This window comes from Epinephelus lanceolatus, chromosome 8 (genome assembly GCF_041903045.1).
Source record: "Epinephelus lanceolatus isolate andai-2023 chromosome 8, ASM4190304v1, whole genome shotgun sequence".
Lineage (NCBI taxonomy): Eukaryota > Metazoa > Chordata > Actinopteri > Perciformes > Serranidae > Epinephelus > Epinephelus lanceolatus.
The window spans coordinates 32,521,659-32,543,817 of record NC_135741.1 but is presented as its reverse complement, the minus strand read 5'-3'; the positions used below and the strand labels follow the sequence as shown (position 1 = coordinate 32,543,817).

At 40.7% G+C, this 22,159-nt stretch overlaps 2 protein-coding genes across 2 annotated transcripts in view; one reads left to right on the top strand and one right to left on the bottom strand.

The window, feature by feature from the left end:
* nphp4 (nephronophthisis 4) overlaps positions 1-22,159 on the bottom strand; it is a 249,560-nt gene that overhangs the window by 174,664 nt on the left and 52,737 nt on the right. The window lies entirely within an intron of this gene.
* LOC117258678 (uncharacterized) lies at positions 5,091-8,722 on the top strand. The gene is made up of 9 exons (XM_078170281.1): positions 5,091-5,400; positions 6,361-6,484; positions 6,607-6,856; positions 6,975-7,251; positions 7,360-7,537; positions 7,661-7,737; positions 7,854-8,034; positions 8,200-8,448; positions 8,547-8,722. Exons 1-9 carry the CDS (start codon positions 5,110-5,112, stop codon positions 8,720-8,722), a joined length of 1,803 nt encoding a protein of 600 aa, XP_078026407.1. The 5' UTR covers positions 5,091-5,109.

Genomic DNA, 22,159 nt, shown 5'->3' with positions numbered 1-22,159 from the left:
ACAGTAAATTTACAGTAATTCATTACAAATACTGTTTAATGCTGTTAAATTACCGTTATCTACTGTTATTGTTAATTGACCGATTTAACTGTTAATTTACATGTGAGGGATGAATATTTAACAGTATTTTACAATTATTATAAAATACGGTAGGATACTGTTGTAAATCCACCGTAAATACACAGCAATTCGTTACAGTGTGGGCGTTGTAAAAGGGAAACTAAACATTCTGCTTAACCATCCATTTCCTGCTGAAAAACAATGAAGTGAGAGAAAATGTTTGGACACCAGTGCATCACTATTATCTGTGATGGTTTCTCGCATGGCTGTTAGTCTGCAGTGCATCAAGAGCAAGCCAAAGCCGATTTTATACCAGTATGGCCTTGAGGGCTCAACAGAAATGCTTCTTAAACTGCAAAAAACCCACATTTCTAATGTGTCTGCAATCTCTAAGAAAAATGACTATATTCCTTTGAAATCTGTGTTGGGGATAAAGTGCTCGCCAGCAAGTCAATGATAACTCTGGTGGAAAAACATATCTTATCTTGGAAAGAAAAAACCCTACAGAAAATACAGACAATACATTTCTGTGGAGGATTGTAGTGTATAATGTTTGCTGAAGAGGTTTGTATTTGATTCCAGCCCGCATGAATGGTATTAACTCAGACACAGTTTTGCCTTTTTTCTGTTGGAGGGTGTGTTTTTTTCTAACTCATCTGAATTTCAATCCAAAATAAAATGACAAAAAAACCTCTGAAGTACAGCGGTAGAAGATTATTTCCTCACTTGAATATTATCACCGTTTATTAACAACAAAGATTCTTTTAGATTCAATTTACCGGTCCAACTGCTGGGAAAGGCAGGGGAGACATAGGGGTGAGGATGACATATTAGTAAGCAAAATTGATTTAGTTGGGGACACTGTCATTTGAATAAAATGGAACTGCTGAAAAAGAAAGAAAGTCATTTAGAGCGAATTTAGAAATAATAGCAGTTGGAAGAGAAATGGAGATCAGGCGGCAGCTGCCTCATTGTGCGAGTTTGAGGAAAATGAGTGTAGATTTTCAGAGGAGGATAAATTAGTTTCTGAAGGTTATTTCTTTTGTGCTCAAAGGGCAGGATATGAAGTGAGAGAGCAAGCTCTCTTTAATAGCTCCAACTGGGACATAAGAAGCTCAAGGCAGAAAATGGGTCTTGACCCTGTAATCACCGAGAAGGGACTACATAAATGGTCATGACAGGGCTTAGCAGCACTGATCAATAACAGAGTGAGAAGTCCTTATATGGGCCTCTAAAACCTGTTACCTGCTACCAGTCATATATTGGATGACATTCACATCTGAAGCCATAGTGCATCATTGAACAGAGATGAGTTACAATATTTTGGGGTTTTGGCCTGTTGGTCAAACAAAGATGAACATTTGAAGACGTCACCTTGGATTCTGGAGAAATTGAGATGGGCATTTTTCAGTATTTCCTAACATTTTACAGACTAAACTTTAATCAGTAAAAACTGTTGCAGCCCAACTGATGATTGTTGTCAGCATGTAGACTGCCAGAGGACTCTAGTTCTCAGAGAACTAGTTTGCACACACATTAAAAATGTTTTAGATACAAAGATAATGCCACACTTTTCGACAGTCTCATTCATAGTGCTGCACTTGCTTGTAAACACAGAAAATGACAGAAATAGTCATTCAAAGAACTATGAAAGAGGGCTTGAGTAGGATGCCCTGATTACTTGAGTTTTTACAATACCAATGCAAGTATTGGAAATGCCATCGATAGTGCCTGAAATGCTTGATCGGATATCGGTGTGTACTAAGCCCCGTTTCCACCAAACACTTTTGGTGTGGTCCCTTTGGAACCAAAAGTACCCTTCGGACACGTTACCTAGACCCTAGTGTTTCCACCGCAAACAGTACCTTTCTACATTGGTGGGGCTGTTGTCACTCTGTGCTACGTCCAGCACTCAATGTATTTCCTCATTACAGGTAACACAGATGGAAGTCTGCACCTCATTTATCGTCCACAGCACTAGGCTGCACACCAACATTTTCAGAACAAAATAGCACAGGCAACAGTGAGAGTCTCTCTCCATGGGATATTTAAAAATAGCAGGTTTGTGCTTTTAGTCCTGCTCAGGCAAGCTTGGGGGTTTAGTGTTGCTGGAGCTCACAGGAACGGTGCTCTGTGGCACTTTTTTTCTCTCAGAGTGAGGGTTAGAATATATGCCGTTCACATAATCCAGTCAAAATTAATATACCGGTATATAAACACTTGAAGATCCACTCATTACTAAAAGTGTATGTCATATATCATACATATCAACTCATGCATTGAGTAACATAACAAGTTAACGTACCACCTTAAAAGTCGCCGTCAGTCGGCCCAGTGAATTAAGCTATTTTTTTCTCCGACTCCAGCTGCTGCAAGAGGCAGCAAATCATCCTTTCATTTTATAGTTACAGTTTACTAATGTATAAAACTCTCCACAGTATGAACAGCGGTTTCTGCCTCAAAACCAGCCACAGCTCAGCCCTGAGCAGAGTGACCGTCCACTATTGACCAATCAACGGACTGCAGTGTTCACAGCTCCACCTTTTATACCAGATCTGTGTGCTAGGTACCCCAACAGAAGTGGTACCAAAAATAGGGATGCTACAAAACGGTTCCTTTGGTACCATGCACAACTTTTCACAGTGAAAATGGGGGAGAAAAAGGGCTTTAGGGTATTTCTGAAGTTATTCTACCATTCAACAAGCACTTCTGTTAGAGTGTACTCACTGACACCCTACAGGCCCAGAAACACCAAGCTGACTTCAGAGAACTAGCAGATGGCGGTAGACTGTATTTGTCATTCAAAAAGGGAAACAGGAAGACCATCTTAATGCTAGTTAGCACATTAACAACACAATTCAGTGTTGAAAGAACAAAGTATATTTACCATGCGCCGGTGACCAATAACACAAACCATCACAAAACGTTTCTGCAAAAGAGCTCAATGGCTTAAGAAAAACAATCTTACCTTATGGAACAAGTTTGTTTTGGTCTTACTGACTCTTGACTTAACCTCTTTGTTTACTTTCCTCACTTCTGTTTCTCCTCTCGTGCACTGAGCTGAACTGCCAATCAGAATGATTTCATTCCCCAACAGGCTCCGCCAACGCCAATTCAACATGCTGAATCGTCAAAAAAAAGCTGCGGGGCTGATGAGGAGCAACAATGCTGGACAAACGGCGCCAATTAAGACAACAGACCCTCACCGACAGCCCAAAATTGACTGACAACCGACTGTCGGATTGGTGTGACAGGGCCTTAAGACTGTGTACAAAATCCCTCACAATTTGCTACAGTACATTAAATGTATCCCCACCATTTTATTTGACTGTCTCTAAAAATCCCACAATACAATGCCTAATGCAGCACTACACTTGTCAGTGATGGAGAAAAATGACTTTGATTTTGTTGGATCAAAGACTGCAAGCTCTCAATTTACCACTTTCTATAAAGTAAACTATTGAGTGTTTATGATGTAACCAGTAAGGAAGCGATTTAAGGCACAGCCAAAAGCTCTCTATTGAAACCTAATAGATGCTCTACCAATTCTTTAAAGGATAGAAAATGAACTCATAGAAGGCTGGAGTCTAAACAAATTCAATAGCACAGCTATTATGTGTTATCATCGTCTCTCTCAGAGGAAAATGTCTTCATTTTCATGTGAAAGAGCAGTGATGACCAAGATGCCAAAGCAGAGTTCAGCTGAAATATATAATAAGTAAAAAAAAAAGTCTAAATTATTCTATGACTCATACAATAATTACATCTTTTCAAACTCCTTTGATGCTTCAGCTTGACAATATAATTAATAACGTTCCCTCTCATTTCTGATTACCCACATTATATCACATTATATTTGATTATCTGTTTGCCTTATATTGCTGTTTATTTGTGTGGGAGTTCACGCAAACACAAACACACTGACAAACAGTACATAGAGGGCAATGTAAGGTGGGGCAGTTTAGCAATATTGTGATTTAAGACAAGATATCATCTTTGATTTTGGATATCATAATATTGTAAGTGTTGTCTTTTCCTGGTTTTAAACTGTCTATTACAGTAAAGTTATGTAATTTTCTGAACATACCAGGCTGTTATTAAAATTATATAACATTACCCTCTTAGTCATTATGTCCACATAACTGATGATTATTTTTTGAAAATCTCATTGTGTAAGTATCTTGTGAAAGCACCAATAGTCAACCCTACAATATAGTCACAATATAGACATAGAGGTATTTGGTCAAAAATATTGCATTTGATATTTGATTTTCTCCATATCACCCAGCCCTAATGCACTGTATATTTCATAAGTGTCTTTTTTGCATGTGTCTAATGCAATTCTACACAGCTGCACACTTAGGAATGCTTGGGAAACTGAGATCTAAGATAAAAGCTAAAACTATAAGAAAATCCAGTGTAGAAAACTTTATGTTCTGCTTGATCCTCCAACATAAGATATGTCACTTTGTTACTCTGTGTTTTGTTATGTCATACAGTTACAATTTACTTCACTCTGTTTTCCTTCAATGGTCAGACCGCAGTCAGCTTTTGCAATCACAACAATTAATGCAAATTCAATCAATTCAGTTGTATATGATGTATATATGGATATATTGTGTATATTGACATATATGGATAATAAATGTTCATCTGCAATTTTCTGCAGTGGCTTTTTTCTTCCTCTTTGGCAGTTTTGGCGGTGCCTTTGCCAGTGCAGCTGATTACGATGGCTCCACCAAATCGTCAAAAAAGGGGACATATTATGCAAAACTCACTTTTTCGTTGCTTTAGTATGTATATTTGCATATCCGGAGTGCCTCCCCACCCCTTAAGAATGATTTTCGACCACTAAGTCAATGTTTTGTAAACTTGCTGAGTCAGGGAATGTGTCTCTAGAAGAGCCATTTAGATTTCACCCGCACTGTTACGTAACAGTCCGGGTGAAATCTGAGTGATATGAATACTCCCACCCTCACACTGGGTATCTCCTCCCATATTACGCCGGCTACCTGAACGAGGATCCACCATGACAGCCTGACCGCTACCATGTACAACCCGAAAGCCAAGCACTCCTGCTCTGTCGTCGGATGCACGGATACTCATGTTTCCCTACATCGCCTCCCTGCCAAAGAGGATATCAGAGCGAAGTGGCTAAATTTTATTTTTCAGGGAAACGTCCCAGCTTCGGTGAGCAAAAGCGTTTTTGTCTGTGCCAGTCACTTCACGCCGGACTGTTTCAGCAACGAGGGTCAGTATAAGGCTGGACTGGCAACGAGATTGTTCCTAAAAGATGGATCCATACCCACTGTCCGTGGCGACGCCACAGATGAAGGAACTGTAAGTATTAAAAAAAACAGTGTAGTTTGTGTTACTTTGGCTGTTTAGCACATGAGCTAACGCTAACCGTCGATGTAAATATGAGACTGAACTAACGTTACAACGTTGGGCTTACTGGCCATAGGATTCACGGTAATGTTAATGTTGCCAAACGTTAATTTGTCATATCAGCACTCTTAAAATGAATTAGGATATTGAGATTTGATGGCTTCTAACCGGCCGGTGAACCACTGCGCGGCCGTGAACATGCTAGCTGGCGCTAGCTAGCGCTAGCTGCTAGCTAGCTCACTGTCCGCGAACAATTTCTCAGTTGTTAGTGCTGCTGTTCCAACGTGATCACGCATGGGAGACCGTCTCCTCCACATGCTCACGGCCGAGCAGACTGTATGAAATGGTCTCAGTTGTTCACGGACGGTGAGCTATTGTTCCGCCGTGAACACGCAGAGAGGACGGCATGAAATGGTCTGTTATTCACGGCCAGTGAGCTACGTTAATTAATTAGCATGTTGTGCTAAAGGACAGTGTGTTAGATGCCCAGGAGCACCTTGGCAGTCGAACGACTTCCTTTGTGTTGGTATGCATGTAACTACGTGTGTAGTGTTAGCTACTGGCATGAGAGACCCTATCTGAGAGTACCAAAACGTTATCTGCAGTAAAGCAATCACTACTTTGTTTTGGAGCCGGAGACAGGGGTTACCTGCCACATGTCTGCTGTGTTGTGCTACGATTAACGTTAGTTATATGCAGGCACGGACACAGAAAAGTTGCTTCGCAAATGTGTATTGCTCACTTACTAAATCTAATGTGAAATGAGGGATTTGCGTGGGTTTGCTCGGATTATGATTTGCCAGATTTTGCCTTATCAAATTGATTTTTTAATCATCATTTCTGTCTACATAGCTTTGTTTCATGTAACATGAGAAAACAGACACATAACATATTATCTCCTTTTGTGTTTAGCCAAGCACATCTGTACAGCAGCCTGTGGTGCATCATGTTGCCTGCCAGACAGACCAACCAGTGACATGCACAGTTGGCACACAGCTTTCCATGAGAACTCTCCAGCCTCACTTCAGAAGCACAGGTTTGTTGAACAAAAGCATATGATGTAATGTTAGTTACTATGTTACTCTAATATGTAATTTTTGTTTTACTCTGTTATGAATATGGATTGGCTAATGAAAATTCTGTTTTCATCTATCAAAGGCACACAGAAATCAGTGTCCTGTGCTGATGTTGGAGTTGGCACCTCAACCATTGCCTTCTCAACTTCTCAACCATTCTTATCATCAACCCCAATAAAGAGACCACGCAAAAGGGCTCGCTTGGAACTGGAGGAGGAGGAAGAGGAGAATCCATTGGAGGGCAGTTCATCCATGGACATTCCCGACCCCAAGGATTCTTCGTATGATCCTGAGGACTCTGTCACAGTTTTGTCTGAGTCAGCAGATGTGACGTGAGTAAATAACCTCAGAATTTACTTTTTTTTCCCTTTTTTTTTCTTTTTTACATTATTTGTTTCAAGTAGTATGGGAGTTACTAATTTATCTTTGCAATTTTTATTTTTCTACTAGACTGGAGCCTTCCTGCCCTGTTCATAAGACACCAACATATATTGTCTATGAAAAGTGTCTGATGGAGCTGTTTAAGGTGTGCCCTGTCTGTCAGCGTGTTTCAGACGTGCAGACAAGAAGGATAGGCACGTTCCTCTCTGTAGAACAGACATGCCCACATTGTCAGTTCTTCAGAAAATGGAACAGCCAGCCAATTCTGGGAAGCACACCTGCAGGAAACCTCCAGCTTTCAGCTGCAGTATACACCACAGGTGCATCTTTCTTCAAACTTGAAAAGGTAATGGATTAAGACTTCACTATGTAATTTTATTTGTTTTGCATATCATATTGCTAAATGATGTATATAGAGCAGTACTTATGACACATCTTGTCTGTCTGTCCTCAGATCTTCCGGGCAATGCAGCTGAAGATGTTTCAGTATGACACTTTTCACCGTCATGCACGGACGTACATAGAGCCTGCCATCATACACACATGGAAGACTGTGCAGGACGCCATGATGGAGCAGCTTAGTCAGCAGGAGAGTGTTATCCTAGGTGGCAACCTAAGGGCTGACTTACCAGGTATACAAGATTCTCTGATACATTTTACTCTAATTTTTTTGTTTAGAAAAGTGGTTACTATGAAGTACAACAAAGTGATATGTAAAATGTAATTTTTGTGAAATGATGCATTTATTTTTGAAGGGCACTCTGCCAAGTTTGGCAGTTACTCAATGATGGACCTGAGGAGCAACACTATTATTGACATACAGCTGGTTCAGGTGAGTTCAAAGGTGTGATCTGTATTCAAGTTAACTAATCTGTGTTTAATGAGTGCTTTTAAAAATCATTTTGTTTAATAGACTTTTATGTTCTGTTTTTGTGTTTTTCTGATCAGAGCAACGAAGTTGGTGGAAGTTATCACATGGAGAAAGAAGGTCTGAAGAGGAGCCTTGCTCTCTTGGAGGCACGTGGTGTTGCATTGGACAGCATTGTCACAGACCGTCACCCTCAGATCCAGAAGTTCCTGAGGGAGGCCAAAGTGACACAGTACTACGATGTCTGGCACATGGAAAAAGGTATTCATTACGGTGAAAATCAGGATAAAATGCCCTTGCTCACAGGTCCACACACTATATTTTCCTAGTATCATAATTACTAATGTGTTACATGGGTTAGGGTTACATATTTTGTTTTCAACATATACTGTTTATCTGAACGTGACTGAAATATTGTTTTATTAGGACTGTCCAAAAAACTGGTCAAGATAGCCCAGAACAAAGATTGCGCGAAGCTGAAGAAGTGGCTTCGCAGCATAAAGAACCATGTGTACTGGACAGCAGCCTCCTCTACGTCAGGGCCAGAGAGAGTGGCTAAGTGGACCTCCATTCTTAACCATGTCCAAGACATTCACACACATCAAGATCCTGCTTTCCCCCAGTGCTTGCATCCGCAGCGCACCTCGAGAGACAAGAGCAAATGGTTGACAGCAGGTAGATAGACACACAAAATTGTGTGTAAAATGTGTTTTTTTATATATATATCTAAAAGATGTTTAAACCATTTGAATTCATGTGTTTTGTTTTTTCAGGAACACCAGCTTTCTGCAGGCTAGAAAAGGCGTTGACTAATAAGAGAATTCTGAAAGATGTGGAAAAGCTCAGCCCTCACTATCAGACCTCATCGCTGGAGGCATTTCACAGCGTCATTCTGCGGTTTGCACCCAAGAATGTTGTCTTCCCCTACCTTGGAATGTTATGCAGGTGAATAAAACATCACTATCTGTTTAGTTCATTATAGTTTAGTGTGCTTGCTATGATTTTTAAAGTACTATTTTTCTACCTGGCTGCCCTGCATTACAATGAAAATACTGGCCGACCACAGGCAACATCTACAAGTGGAGAGCTGCTGTACAGAGTCAACTTCCCCAAATCTAAACATGGAGAATGCACCGCAAAGCCTGTGAAAGCAGAGCCAACATTCCGTAAGTTTTAAAATCTTTTATTTGAACCCAACAAATTAAAATAAACATGAACACACAAGCATAACACAAAAGGTTGAAAATAAACACAAATAAAATCTGAATTCTTTTTAGATGGTTTTCAAAATAAATAATAAATAAGGAGAATGTATAAATTAGGAGAAATAAGAAGAGACACTTTACAACACTGCAGCACAAGGCTTTTTGGTTCTAGTGCAATTTTCTTGTAAACATTAATTTTTGTTTATTGAACTGCAGACTACGTTGATGCACTGTTGGACCTGATCTTCGAGAAGGTTTTCCAGGACCCTGCCCCATATGTGAACGAGGTGCTGAAACTTACAATCCCTGAAGACCTCTCTGCTCAGTATGAAAGACCCGACAAGCTGGACGTTATAGCCAGTTACGTGTCAAGGTTCAACCAAGGACAGGTCTGAACCCAACATACTGTCCTTCTGCGTCAGGGAACTCTGCACGAATCCTCAGCACCACGCAGGCAGGCAGCACAACTCTCACTCTCCGCCCCAGAAAGCCCCAGCACCAGCTTACAAAGCTTCTGTAGGCTAGGTATCTATATTGGCTGGACACAATTCAGTAGAAAGTAGGCACTGAATGTTCACATCCATGGCAACTGGCAAGTTCAACTGTTCCACTTCAGATATTTATTTTGTATGTTTACAAATGTTTCTTGCAATAAAACATCTTTACTAACTGTTCTGTGTGTTTTCATTGTTTGATATGTAGTTGTGTTACCATGTTACCAAGTAAAAAATAGTAAAGATAAACTATAAGCAATGTAAGATAGGGAAAGCAGTTATGTACTTTTCATCATAACACTTTTGCAATAAATTAATAGTATTTATAGGACTAAAAGCTTACTGCACTATTCCCCTCAGACGTAAAGGTCCATAGTCTGCCCGATAAATGTTCAGTGCATTCTGCAGTGAAAATACATTCAGGCAGACAGGTTCTAGGCCAGGATGATCCACCATGCATGATGGTGGCTCAGGAAGCTGCTGTAGTCATCGTGTAACCTAGAAATTATGAAAGGTAAGTGAGTGACAATGGATAACAGAAAAGAGAGACTGTAAAATGACAACCATGTTTGCCCAGTGTTCACACTTACTTGTGGTATTTCCATACAGCAGATATTCTCGGGCTCGGTAGGCATTTGTTCACAATTGCCACAGGAACACCTGTTTTTAAACAGAATTTGTGTTATTCATTGGAAACTACATAGCTAATCAATCACGTCGCGTTGTTTCTTTTGTAATATTTATTTAAAGTTTATAAACTGTTGGAACCGGTTCAAAAACAATACTGCTGGTAGAGAGGTGATGGGAGGCAACTGGCTCATTGAAAACTACAGTTGTTGAAAATTGTGGCAGTAGCTATTTACAGGTCGTCACTGCAAATAAGAGGAGGTTCTCAACAGACTTACCTGGCTACATAAAGGTAAATTAAAGTAAATAAATAATATGGGGTTATGCTTTTCTCTAGTATGGGCGAGTGCTCAATTGCATCCGCGTTACTGCAACTGAACAGCAGTAAACGCCAGCCGAGGTTTGGCGAAGATTTATGATGTAAACACTCAGGAGAAGGGGGTTGTGATCTGTAACAACATGGGAATACGGCCACTAAGCCAGTAAAACTTTCGTTAGTCTATGCAGTAACATAAAAGTAATGTCGAGGTAACAAACTTAACTACTAACCACTGAGAAACATCCATGTTCATTCTTGGCTGCTGACTTTCTTCTGGAGCGTCTTGTTGTTCAGGGTCGGACTCCGGCTCGAACATGTACGGTTGCACCGCAGTCTGTTGTCCGGCAGCCATTTCTTTCACAAACTCAGCCGTTGCCATGGTCACACGGTGCCGGCCTCACGTCTTCCACAGGCAGGAAAAGGTAGGCGGCGCACGCAGTAGCTCATTAGCATTTAAAGGGAAAGGCACTGAAACCGGCCATCTGGAGCAGGGCTGTGAAACTGGTGTTTCAAGAACCCTGCTGTGCTCAATCCTTCAGCTTTTTCGACCAAAGCACGTTACTAACGTACCATTTAGACATCAGGGAACCTTGTCAGGAAGCAGAAATGAGCATAATATATCACCTTTAACCATAATTGCAATTACAAATGGCAGAATGCTTGAAGTGCAATGCCTGCTAGAAAACAGTGTTTTCCATTATGACCCCTATCAGTGTTTTGTCGAGGGCTGGAGGTAGGACGAAATTTGGCGGAGGCAGCTGCCTCATAATTCTCTATGCGGACATTAAATAATTGCTTATTTGGTGTAATAACAATGCTTTATAGTAATTTAGGTCATGTTTCCTTAGTGTGCAAGTCCACTTTGTGACAAAGTTTATGACTTCAATGCTTTTGTATTACTGGGTTTATTAGAAAAAATGGAGGTAGTGAGGGGGAAAAATGTTTTTTTTTGTTTTTTTTTTTTTTTAATGAATTATTAGTATTTCCTCACCTACCACACTGGAGCACACAAAGATGAAGCCAATTATGCATTGTGGAAAAAAGAAGGTTTAAACTGCAAGACTCAGACTTTCATACATTTGTCACAGGTCAGCGTACAAACAGAGACAATGGTTGTCATGGATTCTGTCATGTCTTTGTGGTCTTCAAAAAACAGAGAAACAAAATAATGTGTTGAGGTTAATGTTGTACTAAAAGCTATAAAAGGCTATAACAAAAGCTAAAACCACCAAGGCCTAGCTTTGGTGCTTCATAGCTTTTGCAAAGTAGATTATATTTATGCATGGCACCATCAGAAGCCGTCAGCTATTCGTCAGTAAGTTTTTCTGTCAGTACTTTGTGAAATCAATGTGTAAGCTGTTGTAAAAGGTAATAATAACTCTACAGATGGCAACTGTCATCTCAAGGGGTGTGTGTGTCTGTGTGTATGAGAGAGAGAGAGAGAGAGCAAGAGAGTGTGAGAAAGAGAAAGCAGATGAAATTATGTATGTCCCACATGAGTTTTGTATAAGCCAATTACCAAGTGAGTTACACAACTCTGGCAATCTTTCTCTTACCTTTGAAAACCAGCAAACAAAAGAAAATGCCTCTCACACACGGTAGTCAAGGAGAAGATGCAAGTTGGCTGTTAACATCACTTTCCATGTTTTAACCCATTGATAACACAGCAGTCAGGACACTGACCTACACATCTGCATCTATGTCAAGACATGCATGTTTGTGTGTGTTTGTATGTGTGTGTATGTGTTGCTACCCACACAGTGGATGTTAGCTCCCCCATATTGAGGGTGAGTCATCCATGGCAAGAAACAGTGGCAGCATCATTAGCATGCCGCTCTCATCCTCCCACTCCCCTACTCCTTAACAGATTTTAACTGGCACAGCGCTTCCACTGATAAATCACTGTTGCCCTACTGCTGAAACACTCCCATAATTCACAACCAAAAATATTAAGTCAAACACACACACATACTACTGCCTTCCTATTTCCCTTCTCATACCACTTGTCCCTAAGCATAGTATAACTCATGCCACTTTCATCCACTGCACATATTACACCACCATGAGCGCACTATTGGTTCCACTCGGAAAGAAACCCCTCATGCTGGTACAGTCCAACCCTGAACACCAACAGGACACACACACCAAAACCAATACTCTTGGCCTTCCTGCCCTGTATCACTCAGCTCCAGCCCATTTGTTCCTACTGAAGACATAAATCTTTAATAATAGGTCACAAATATATATACAATATATATACAATTTTTTTTGTTTTAATCAAAGTTACTCAAACACGAGTAAATGGTGTTTTTATTGAGGGCTATGCCGTAATTCTTCATGGCATAGATTCAACATGGTGCTGGAAATATTCCTCAGAGATTTTGGTCCACTTTGACATGATAGCATCACGCAGTTACTGCAGATGTGTTGGCTACACATCCATGATGCGAACCTCCCTTTACACCACATCATCATGTTCAAGAAACCAGTTTGAGTTGAGCTTTGTGACATGGCGTGTTATCCTGCTGGAAGTAGCCATCAGAAGATGGGTACACTGTGGTCATAAAGGGATGGACACGGTCAGCAACAATACTCAGGTAGGCTGTGGTGTTTAAACCATGCTCAGTTGGTACTAAGGGGCCCAAAGTGTGCCAAGAAAATATCCCCCCACCATTACACCACCACCACCAGCCTGAATCATTGACACAGGCAGGATGGATCCATGCTTTCATGTTGTTTACGCCAAATTCTGACCCTACCATCTGACTGAGACAGATATTGAGACTCATTAGACCAGCTAATGTTTTTCCTCTGTTCTTCTGTTGTCCAATTTTTGGCCCATGTGAATTGTAGCCTCAGTTTCCTGTTGTTATGTAGTTGACAGGAGTGGCACCCAGTGTGGTCTTCTGCTGCTGTAGCCCATCTGCTTCAAGGTTTGACGTGATGTTGGTTCAGAGATGGTCTTCTGCATACCTTGGTTGCAAAGAGTGGTTATTTGAGTTACTGTTGCCTTTCTATCATCTTGAACCAGTCTGGTCGTTCTCCTCTGACCTAAGGCATCAACGAGGCATTTTGGCTCACTGAAGATTTTCTCTTTTTCGGACCATCCTCTGTAAACCCTAGAGATGGTTGCGTGCGAAAATCCCAGTAGCTCAGCAGTTCCTGAAATACTTAGACCAGCCTGTCTGGCACCAACAACCATGCCACGTTCAAAGTCACTTAAATCACCTTTCTCCACTATTCTGATGCTCCGTTTTAATTTCAGCAGGTCATCTTGATCATGTCTACATGCCTAAACGCATTGAGTTGTTGTCATGTGATTAGCTATTTCCATTAATGAGTAGTTGAACCGGTGTACCTAAGACAGTGGCTGATGAGTGTACATTTGATGCTCTATTGATTATTTTAAGTAGGATGGTATGTTTCAGATTGACTCATGGTAATGAAGGAACATGCCAGCTAGTGCAACAGTGAGGCCCATTGATGTGTTTTTAATAGGTCAGGGCTCAACAATAAGGATTGCCCGATTGCCCGGGGCAAGTAAAACTCACGGTCAGGCATGTAAACTAACAACTCACTTGCCCGATCGGGCAAGTTGCTAAAAATAGTAAAAGTTAATAACTAATTGATAAAATAAATGTATTTTAAAACGTGCTCTTCTGCTCTGATGCAGCGGTCTCTCTGCCTGAAGTCACAGGCACAGCTGTGTAACAATGTCCTGCCCACAGCCCCCATTAATATTATTTTGCGCGACGGACGCTTCATATAATAACATAACAATATACTATTTATGGTGTTATGCCATCGTGTCATTTCTGTCTCTACATGGTCACGCGTTAACAATTCTCCTCTGCTCTCTGTATCGCGCACGGCGGAGTTCCGCCACACACACACAGGTGAGCACGCTAGAGCGGCTCGGGCCGCATTTTCCTGACCAAACCTGACCCCGAGCCCGGTGCAGTTTGTCAGCTGACAAAGTTATTGTTATGGACACTGTGTAAATAACCACCAACAGACTGCTGTTACGTACAGACAAACACGCTGCTCGCACAGCAGCATAGCACGGCACTCATGCTGAGCTTGTGTTGCGTTCAGGCGTTGTCACGTAAATAACAACTTCCAACACTTAAATAGGTCATAGCACAAAACAGCAGCATGTCTAGTGACTTTTTACTTTATTATATTCAATACAATTGTATGTTTCTAAATCTTGAGACACCTCATATGTAAGCTAGACAGACATTTCACCTGCTCATTACTGTGCACACATGTACTGTATGTACTTAGTCCTAAAGAGCCCTTCTGGTGCCAGTAGATACATAGAAACATCCCAGCAGGCTGTGCTTTGCAAGCATACAAAAAAGTTTCACGCAAAATTATTTTTCATGCGTGTGCTTCACCTCCACTGCTACAACTCCACCCTAGGGGAAACACTGCTGTGTGCGTTTTGTGCAACAGGTGCATGTAGTAGTCTACTGGTAGAGTAGAGAGAGAGCAGTTGAAGTAGTAGTTGAAGTAGTTGAAGTACAGTAGAGCAGGGCAGAGAGATGGAAGGAAAATACATTAAACCCGGTGTTAATACAGAAGAACTGGAGAGAGGGGTGAAAAATAAATAGAGGTGGGCATGGCTCAAGTAGAGCGCAAAATTATAGACGGAGAATGATTGACAAATTTTTCACTTTAAGCCCTGACACTGTCATTTTTGTGTAGGAATTAAGCTACAATACATGACATATGTTGTTTTAATTAATAAATACAGTATGAATAAAGATTACATAACATAAAAATAACTGCAGTCTTTGTTATTTGATAACCGCTTAAATTAAACAATTTTTATAGGGCAAGTAAAAACTGACTTCGGGCAAGTAGATCTCTGACCAACTTGCCCGACCGGGCAAGTGAAAAAAAAACCTTAGCGTTGAACCCTGTAGGTTTTGTGTGGAGCTCTATGGCACAGAGGAGAAAGTCAGATTAAGCTTTGGCTGCAAAAGCAATACATGTTAGTCGGAAAAATTAAGAAAACAGAATACCGTCAGCAGAATCCTTTCACTTTAGAATAATTGTTGCAAGATATAAAACAATAAAGTGCAAAAAGAAGAAATAGAGCACCAGAGATGATTAAAAATCTAGTGGAAACACTTTGTTTGGTCAGACAATGTCTGTCCAAAATGACTGTCTTAGCAGTCTTTGATGTTTGTCCAAAATTTAAAATAGTTTGTAAGATGAAAATGCACAAACAAAGATTTGTATGATTGACTTAGTGCCCCAAGAATAAATGTTCTTACCGGTTAAGTCAGGCTTAGGAAAAGAAACATGGTTGGGCGTCATCAAGTTACGTACTGAACAGAAAGTTAGCTTTCGGAAAGTAACGCTATGTACCACTAAAGTAATGCATTGATAAAGAAAGGCATTTGTATCGTAACTCATTTTCTTCAGCATTAATCTAACAAAACAGCTAGTGTTAAATTAGTATGAGCATCGTTTTTAAATGTTACTGTGCTAGCTGATCATCAACAGCAACATCTGTATCTGGAATTCCAGTTCCTGCATTGACAGCCCATGATGCAGGCCTGATGGCATGCAATCAATAAATGACATTTGATCCTGGCACTACAATTTCCCCATGAGGAATCAATAAAGTTTATCTTGTTCTGATGATAATCCAAAGGGCTGTGCCTTAGGGACCAGCTGAATTCCCAAACAAGTAACGGCTATGTTTCAGATGAGATGAGGATAACCTGCCTTTTGCTGAACAATACCATGTCAGGGGATGTGTGAATTCCCTCGCACTAGACTTTTAAAGACTCTTGTCACACTAGGGTATAAGAGAAATACCAGGCTTCCTTTAACAGATCACACAAATTGAAATGTTGCCAAAATCTGAATCAGAAACCCTTCATGCACGACATTTGCCTTGATAAAAGGTTCAGTGACATCCAAAGGACTCCAAATAATTCAAAACTTGCAATAGTTGAGCTCCCAGTAGTGACTGATGGATCCTACTGATGAAGTATCAGCTCTGTGTATCTCACAGTGTTCATAAGTGTCTCCTGGAGGTCACTTTGTTCAGTTTGGTCAGATTCTCCAGATATATTATTTCAACAGAGGAAAAGAGGCAGTGACTCTCAGTCTTTTAAGGGTTCATGAATCTATCTTTCCTCCCTGAACCACTGTGCACTCTCTGTCTTGTCTGACTTATAGGGTCTATAACCGGTCGCAGTCTATTTCGTCTAATCATTGGATCGTCAATCATTACATAGACCTGCATTTCATGAATATTTGATGTGAGCCAAGTGCATTAAACCACATTCCTTTGCACTGCATCAGTTACAGTGGTTACAGGCCTAATAATGATAAGGAGAAGGCACTCAGCTGGCACATTCAGAGGTGCAGCCAAACTCGGTGTCCTCAGAGAACAATGTGCGAGATGCCTGCTATTTCAGAAATGTACAACCTCTTTTGTCTTTTTTTATAGTACCACGTCCACAGGGGCAGTCCTACTTTGAGTGAGTTTTCTTCTTTTAGGACAAATGAAAACTTCCTGGAGCTTTGTTGCCAGAGTCTTTCTCCATTCATTAAATCAGCCCAAGGCATTTTGTTCTGCCTGCGGCATGGCATCGGTCCTCGCCTGCTTCCCTCCTCCTCTTCATCTTCCTCTGTGCGCCCAGGTCTTTTGATCACAAGCCAAGATGTTACATAATTTCTGACAAGATCTCAGGCCCTTTCATCAGCAGTAATATATTTTATTGAAGATTTAGGTGAGTGGTTGCTACAGGTCATTTCAGGTGAGGTAGCCTCTGGCTTCATTCAAACTTGGGGAAGGCAGTCAGGTTCAAGCAACCCTGAAGATGAATAGCGTTAGTTTCTTAAAGTGGAGGTCAGAGTGTGTTTGGAGAGAGTCCAGAATCACAGTTCAAATTAGCCTGGTGCTCATTAAAGTATGCGATGAAGCTATGGAAAGTAGCTATAGCAGTTACATGAAAAGCACATCAAGTAGGGCACCGGCTGTATAATATATAGGAAAGTGGACTGTAAAAAGAAGCCACTCTCTGTGATAGTTTGTCGGGCTAAAAATAGCAAAACTTAAGAGGAGATTATGTGAAGACTGTATGTCAGACTAGCAGCCAGCATAAAGGATTCGTCTCATGCTGCACTGTACATTCATTCGCCACCCCATTCCTCTTCATTTTTGTCACTCCATTTCTGCCTTCATACCAATTTAAGCACAGACACGCTGGCGTGAAGTAACAAACGCACACATACACACGTACACACGTTCCCTCACACAACGGTGAAACTGAGTTGGCGGGTGAGGTGTCAGCATCACTTCAGAGACAGCTTGATGACAATCCAGCTGGAGTCACACTTTTAAAGGTCACACACATATCACACACACTTTCTTTCTCTGTCTCTCTCTCTCTCTCTCTCTCTCACACACACACACACACACACACACACACACGTACAGACACCCTTTAATTAAAAGCTGCAATCAAGCTGACTTCTGCAAGTATTAACACCTCTCAGAGACATGAGAATGTCGTCATACCACTGAAGTTATAAAAGTCTGGAACATTTTACTAATCTATGCAACTTAGGCTGGTTGTGAAAACCTTCAAAGAACATCGCACAGATGAGGAAAAAAAACTGTCAGTGCTCCAAAATAAGATAATTATTCATGCTAACATGTCACTTACCTCACAGCAGAAAAAGAAGTTGTAGCCTACTTTCCACTATTTGTATTTAGTCAGATACAGTGTCATGTAAAATATGTAACTATATATTTAACAAGTGGTGGAACATAACTTAGTACATTTACTCAGGCACTGTACTTAAGTACAAATTAGAGGTATTTATACTTTATTTGAGTTTTTTTTTCATGCCACTCTATACCTTTACTCCAGTACATTTCAGAGGGAAATGTACTTATTTGAGTTTTCTGTTTGTTTTCCTTGTTTCATGTCATTCATTCATGTTTAATCTGCATCCTGTTTTATTTTGTAGATTCTCTCCTCATGTGTCGTGTCTGGTTTTACTTCCTGTGTCTGTGTGTTTTCCTGCCTGTTTTCTGTCACGCCTGCCTCGTTAGTCCTTCCCCAGTCCAAGAGTCTTCCCCTCACACCTGTTCTGTATTAGTCCACCCTAGTGTTCCCCTCCACACCATTGTTGTTAGCCAATCCCCATTTTCCTCCTTTTGCCCGTGTCCTCCTACTCCAGCTGTGGCTTGTTCTTGTGATTAGTTTCCTGTGTATAAATATAGCTGTGTTTCTCTTTGTCCTTGTTCCTTGTGTTCGTTCCTGTGTTCATCCCTGTATTCTTGGTGTTGTTCCCTGCTCCGTTTCCTGCCTTTTGTCTTGGGTTCTGTTTGGATTTTTTACCTGAGTTCACTGTATTATCTCAGTTGGTTTTCAGTTAGTTTTGGTTCTTCTGTCATTTGGACTTTCTTTTACTTGCCTGTTCTGGACGTGTTTCATCAACTTTATTAAAGCTCGCTTTTTTGTTTAGCCTCAAACCTGCCTGCTGCTCTGCATGTGGGTCCTTCCTGAAGTGATACTTGACAAAGTGCTTATAAAATATGATGTTTTTATTAATCAATCCTCCCAAACGTTTATACAAGCACAGCTAAAACAATTAGCCACTTATTCAATTAGCTGAGTGATTACAAAAATTATTTTGCAGCTATTTAGAAAAACATTTTTAGGGTTTTTTTTTTTTTGGGGGGGGGGGGGTTTGTATTAATGCTTTTACTTAAGTAAAGGAACTGAACACTTCCTCCACCACTGTACTGAGTACATGTGCTGCCACAACCCACTGCCACTACTTATTTAGCCCAGTGAATGTCCAGACAATCCAAATGTGCTACATGTGATCAACTGTTACAGTAAAAATGATCATTCGTTGTAGTCAAAGAAGCAAGCTGAAGTGGTTTTCTATACTTCATTCTTATGAGAATGTCTCCTGGTCTGGATGACTCCCTGTGGAGGAACTCTGGGAACATCCAACTGAAAGAAAAACCAGGGGCTGACCCAAAACACACAGAAGAGATTATACATCTCAACTACAGTGGGAAAGCCTTGGTTGGAGGATGTCACTAGGGCAAACTGATGTCTGGTCTACTTTTCTTGGCCTGCAGCTGTGATTCAGACCCAGAAAAGCAGTGGATATGGATGGCTAAATGGTGCTAGCCAGTGTTGTCAAGGGATTTTTATTGATGGCTGCACTCTAAATCTGTATTATGGCAAAACATTTTTTGTACTTTGCAATGCAGAGTAGTACTATTTATAATCTTATCCAAATAAAATAAAAGGCTTTAGCCCCCAAGGCAGCCCCTCCAGCAAGGGGTGTCAAAGCAAAGGCTCTAATCTGTCCCACTTGATGACTTTGCACACCTAATGGTGATGCACTTGTGAAGGCTAAGAGGTGCCGGGTTCCAGGAGCAAGTTTAACAGTGAGTAGCCTACTTCATGTAAAGTGCTGCTTCAGAGGCTTTTCCATCGTGACCGGAATACAGTTCTCTGAAAAAACAATGAATACTTGTTGTGTGTTGTACAAAATATCATCAGAGGCTTTAGTAAAAAAAAAAATCTGTATCAGACTTATATCTGAAAGCAATATTGGCAGAACCCTATTGCCAAAACGTTTTATTTGTAAATGGTTTGTAAGGCAAGTGATAACTTAAAATGCTTTCTCAGCATCCACTTTGATTTGGTGTGGTGTGTGATGTTGCATTTATTTTTCTTCAGACATCTCAGGCTGTTTTCAGAATGTACTTTACAGTAAAATAGAGGGAAAACATTGAAGGTGTTGTTATGTATGGGTTATTATGCAATGGTTTTACTGGTCCAACCCACCTGAGATGAAATTGGCCTGTATGTGGTCCATGAACTACAATAACTTTGACATCCCTGCCTGAGAGGCTTTAATGGTCACTTTCCTGAGGGTGGTGCTGGCAGTGGGGTTTGTACCATTGGGAGTACAAAGTGTGCCTCAGCAAATTTCATGGCAATCTGCCTATTAAATTAGGATTATTCTTGTGTGTCCATTTATTAATTGATTAATTCATTCCCCTCTCTCCCCTCCCTCTTTTTTGGTCACAAAATCTGCACTGGGCCCTTCCACAGAATATTACTGCTTCTTTGCCATGGTGACAGTTTGGGACTCACTGCACTGGTGCTGGACAGCATGGAAAGTTAAGCGGGGCTGATTCTCCATAAAGCCTCCATTTGAATATAACTATATTTAAATAGGCTTGCTAGTCCCTAAAGAACTGGCTCCATCCCGAGGGTTTGAGGGCAGCTCTAGAAGGGGAGCACAGTTGGACCCATGAAAGGACAGTGCCCTCCTGTAAGAGTCTGAGGGTGGCCTGAGGCGAGGTCAATTTTACACACTCAATAATAGACTAAAGGGAGCAGTAGACAAGGAAAAATACCTGAACCAGCCACCAGCAACCTCTTTTTGTCCTCTGTTTTAATTCAACTCTTACAGAAGCACTTTCGTTCAACTATTTCTTTTTTTTGCCTTGTTCAAAGGTTCCCTATGGAGTTACAGACCTCCATTAGCGTTATCAAGCAGTTTTTTATGAACCATCCCCATTTTGTTTACCACAAAGATGCATTTACAAACGATAAAGTATCAGCTCCACTGATAAACAAATTTCTACGAAGAAGTCATCTACGTCAAACTGAAACGACCATTGTTAAACAGAGGAGGTGGCGGCACCACTTATCGCACCTGCAATGCAGTCTTGGGATCCCTCCCCAGACGAATGAACACCCATTCACACCTGGACCCATCTTACTATAACAACACACAAGCTGGCCGGGTGGGTGAACGACTGACGTGACCTTAACAACTCTGAAACTCAGAGCTCACGTGACCTGAACGATTCTGTAAGGGCTTACATCCACAGAGAGTTTAAAGCCTGCGACTCCGCACCAGTCCATTAGAACTGAGGAAGTCACTTGGATGAGAAGCGAAACGTCTTCATAAAATTCAAGCAAGTCCATTTGCCTACAATATAGCACTTAGGAATAAAAAAAAAAAGACAACAAGAAAAAAACAACAACAATGTAAAAACATCAGTATCAGTATCGGCTGTCAGCCAAATTGTTATTTTAAACATAGGCAAGGCCCAGAATTTCACAATCAGTGCAGCCCTACTTTTTGGTGAGAAACACTGAATGTACACATAACCTTTGTTTGTTGTTCAACTTGTGTTGAACTCCACAGAGCTCCTTCAATTGGTATGATCAGTGCACATAGGTGCAGCTAACATCATAACCTCTAGCTGATGAGAAATGACAATATTTTATGGAGGTTCGTCACCAACAAAGAGCATGTAGATTGACATAAAAGCAGGTAGGCCCCTGACACAATCAGTTATTTTGTATTTTGACCACTGTGTCAAATGTTGTACCGTAGTCCAAAAAAATGTCTTTTATTCATCAAGCTTTTTATGGGCCTCTTTACAGGTCATTTGATATTGGTTGCATTCTGCCTCCGGCTTGCTCTTTCCCACCTGCAGTGAATAAATATTTTTGAAATGTGCTGGGGTAAAAGCCTGTTTAATCTTTTTCAATGTTCTCAGATCACAACTGCAATGCTATTCTGTTTTTAAACACAGGTACTGTGAATTCTAAATGCCAGAAATCTACATTTCAGTATAATAAACTGTTTTGTAAGAATGTAAGAAATGTTTTTTTTTAAAGGTATTTTTGGGGGGCATTTTTTGCCTTTAATGA

What these genes read in the sequence shown, in the direction of transcription:
- LOC117258678 (XM_078170281.1), top strand. Translation starts at nt 5,110, where the DNA reads ATGTACAACCCGAAAGCCAAGCACTCCTGCTCTGTCGTCGGATGCACG. An exon ending in ACGCCACAGATGAAGGAACT is followed by an intron (nt 5,401 to 6,360) that starts GTAAGTATTAAA and finishes TTTTGTGTTTAG; the next exon opens with CCAAGCACATCTGTACAGCA. An exon ending in TCTGAGTCAGCAGATGTGAC is followed by an intron (nt 6,857 to 6,974) that starts GTGAGTAAATAA and finishes TTTTTCTACTAG; the next exon opens with ACTGGAGCCTTCCTGCCCTG.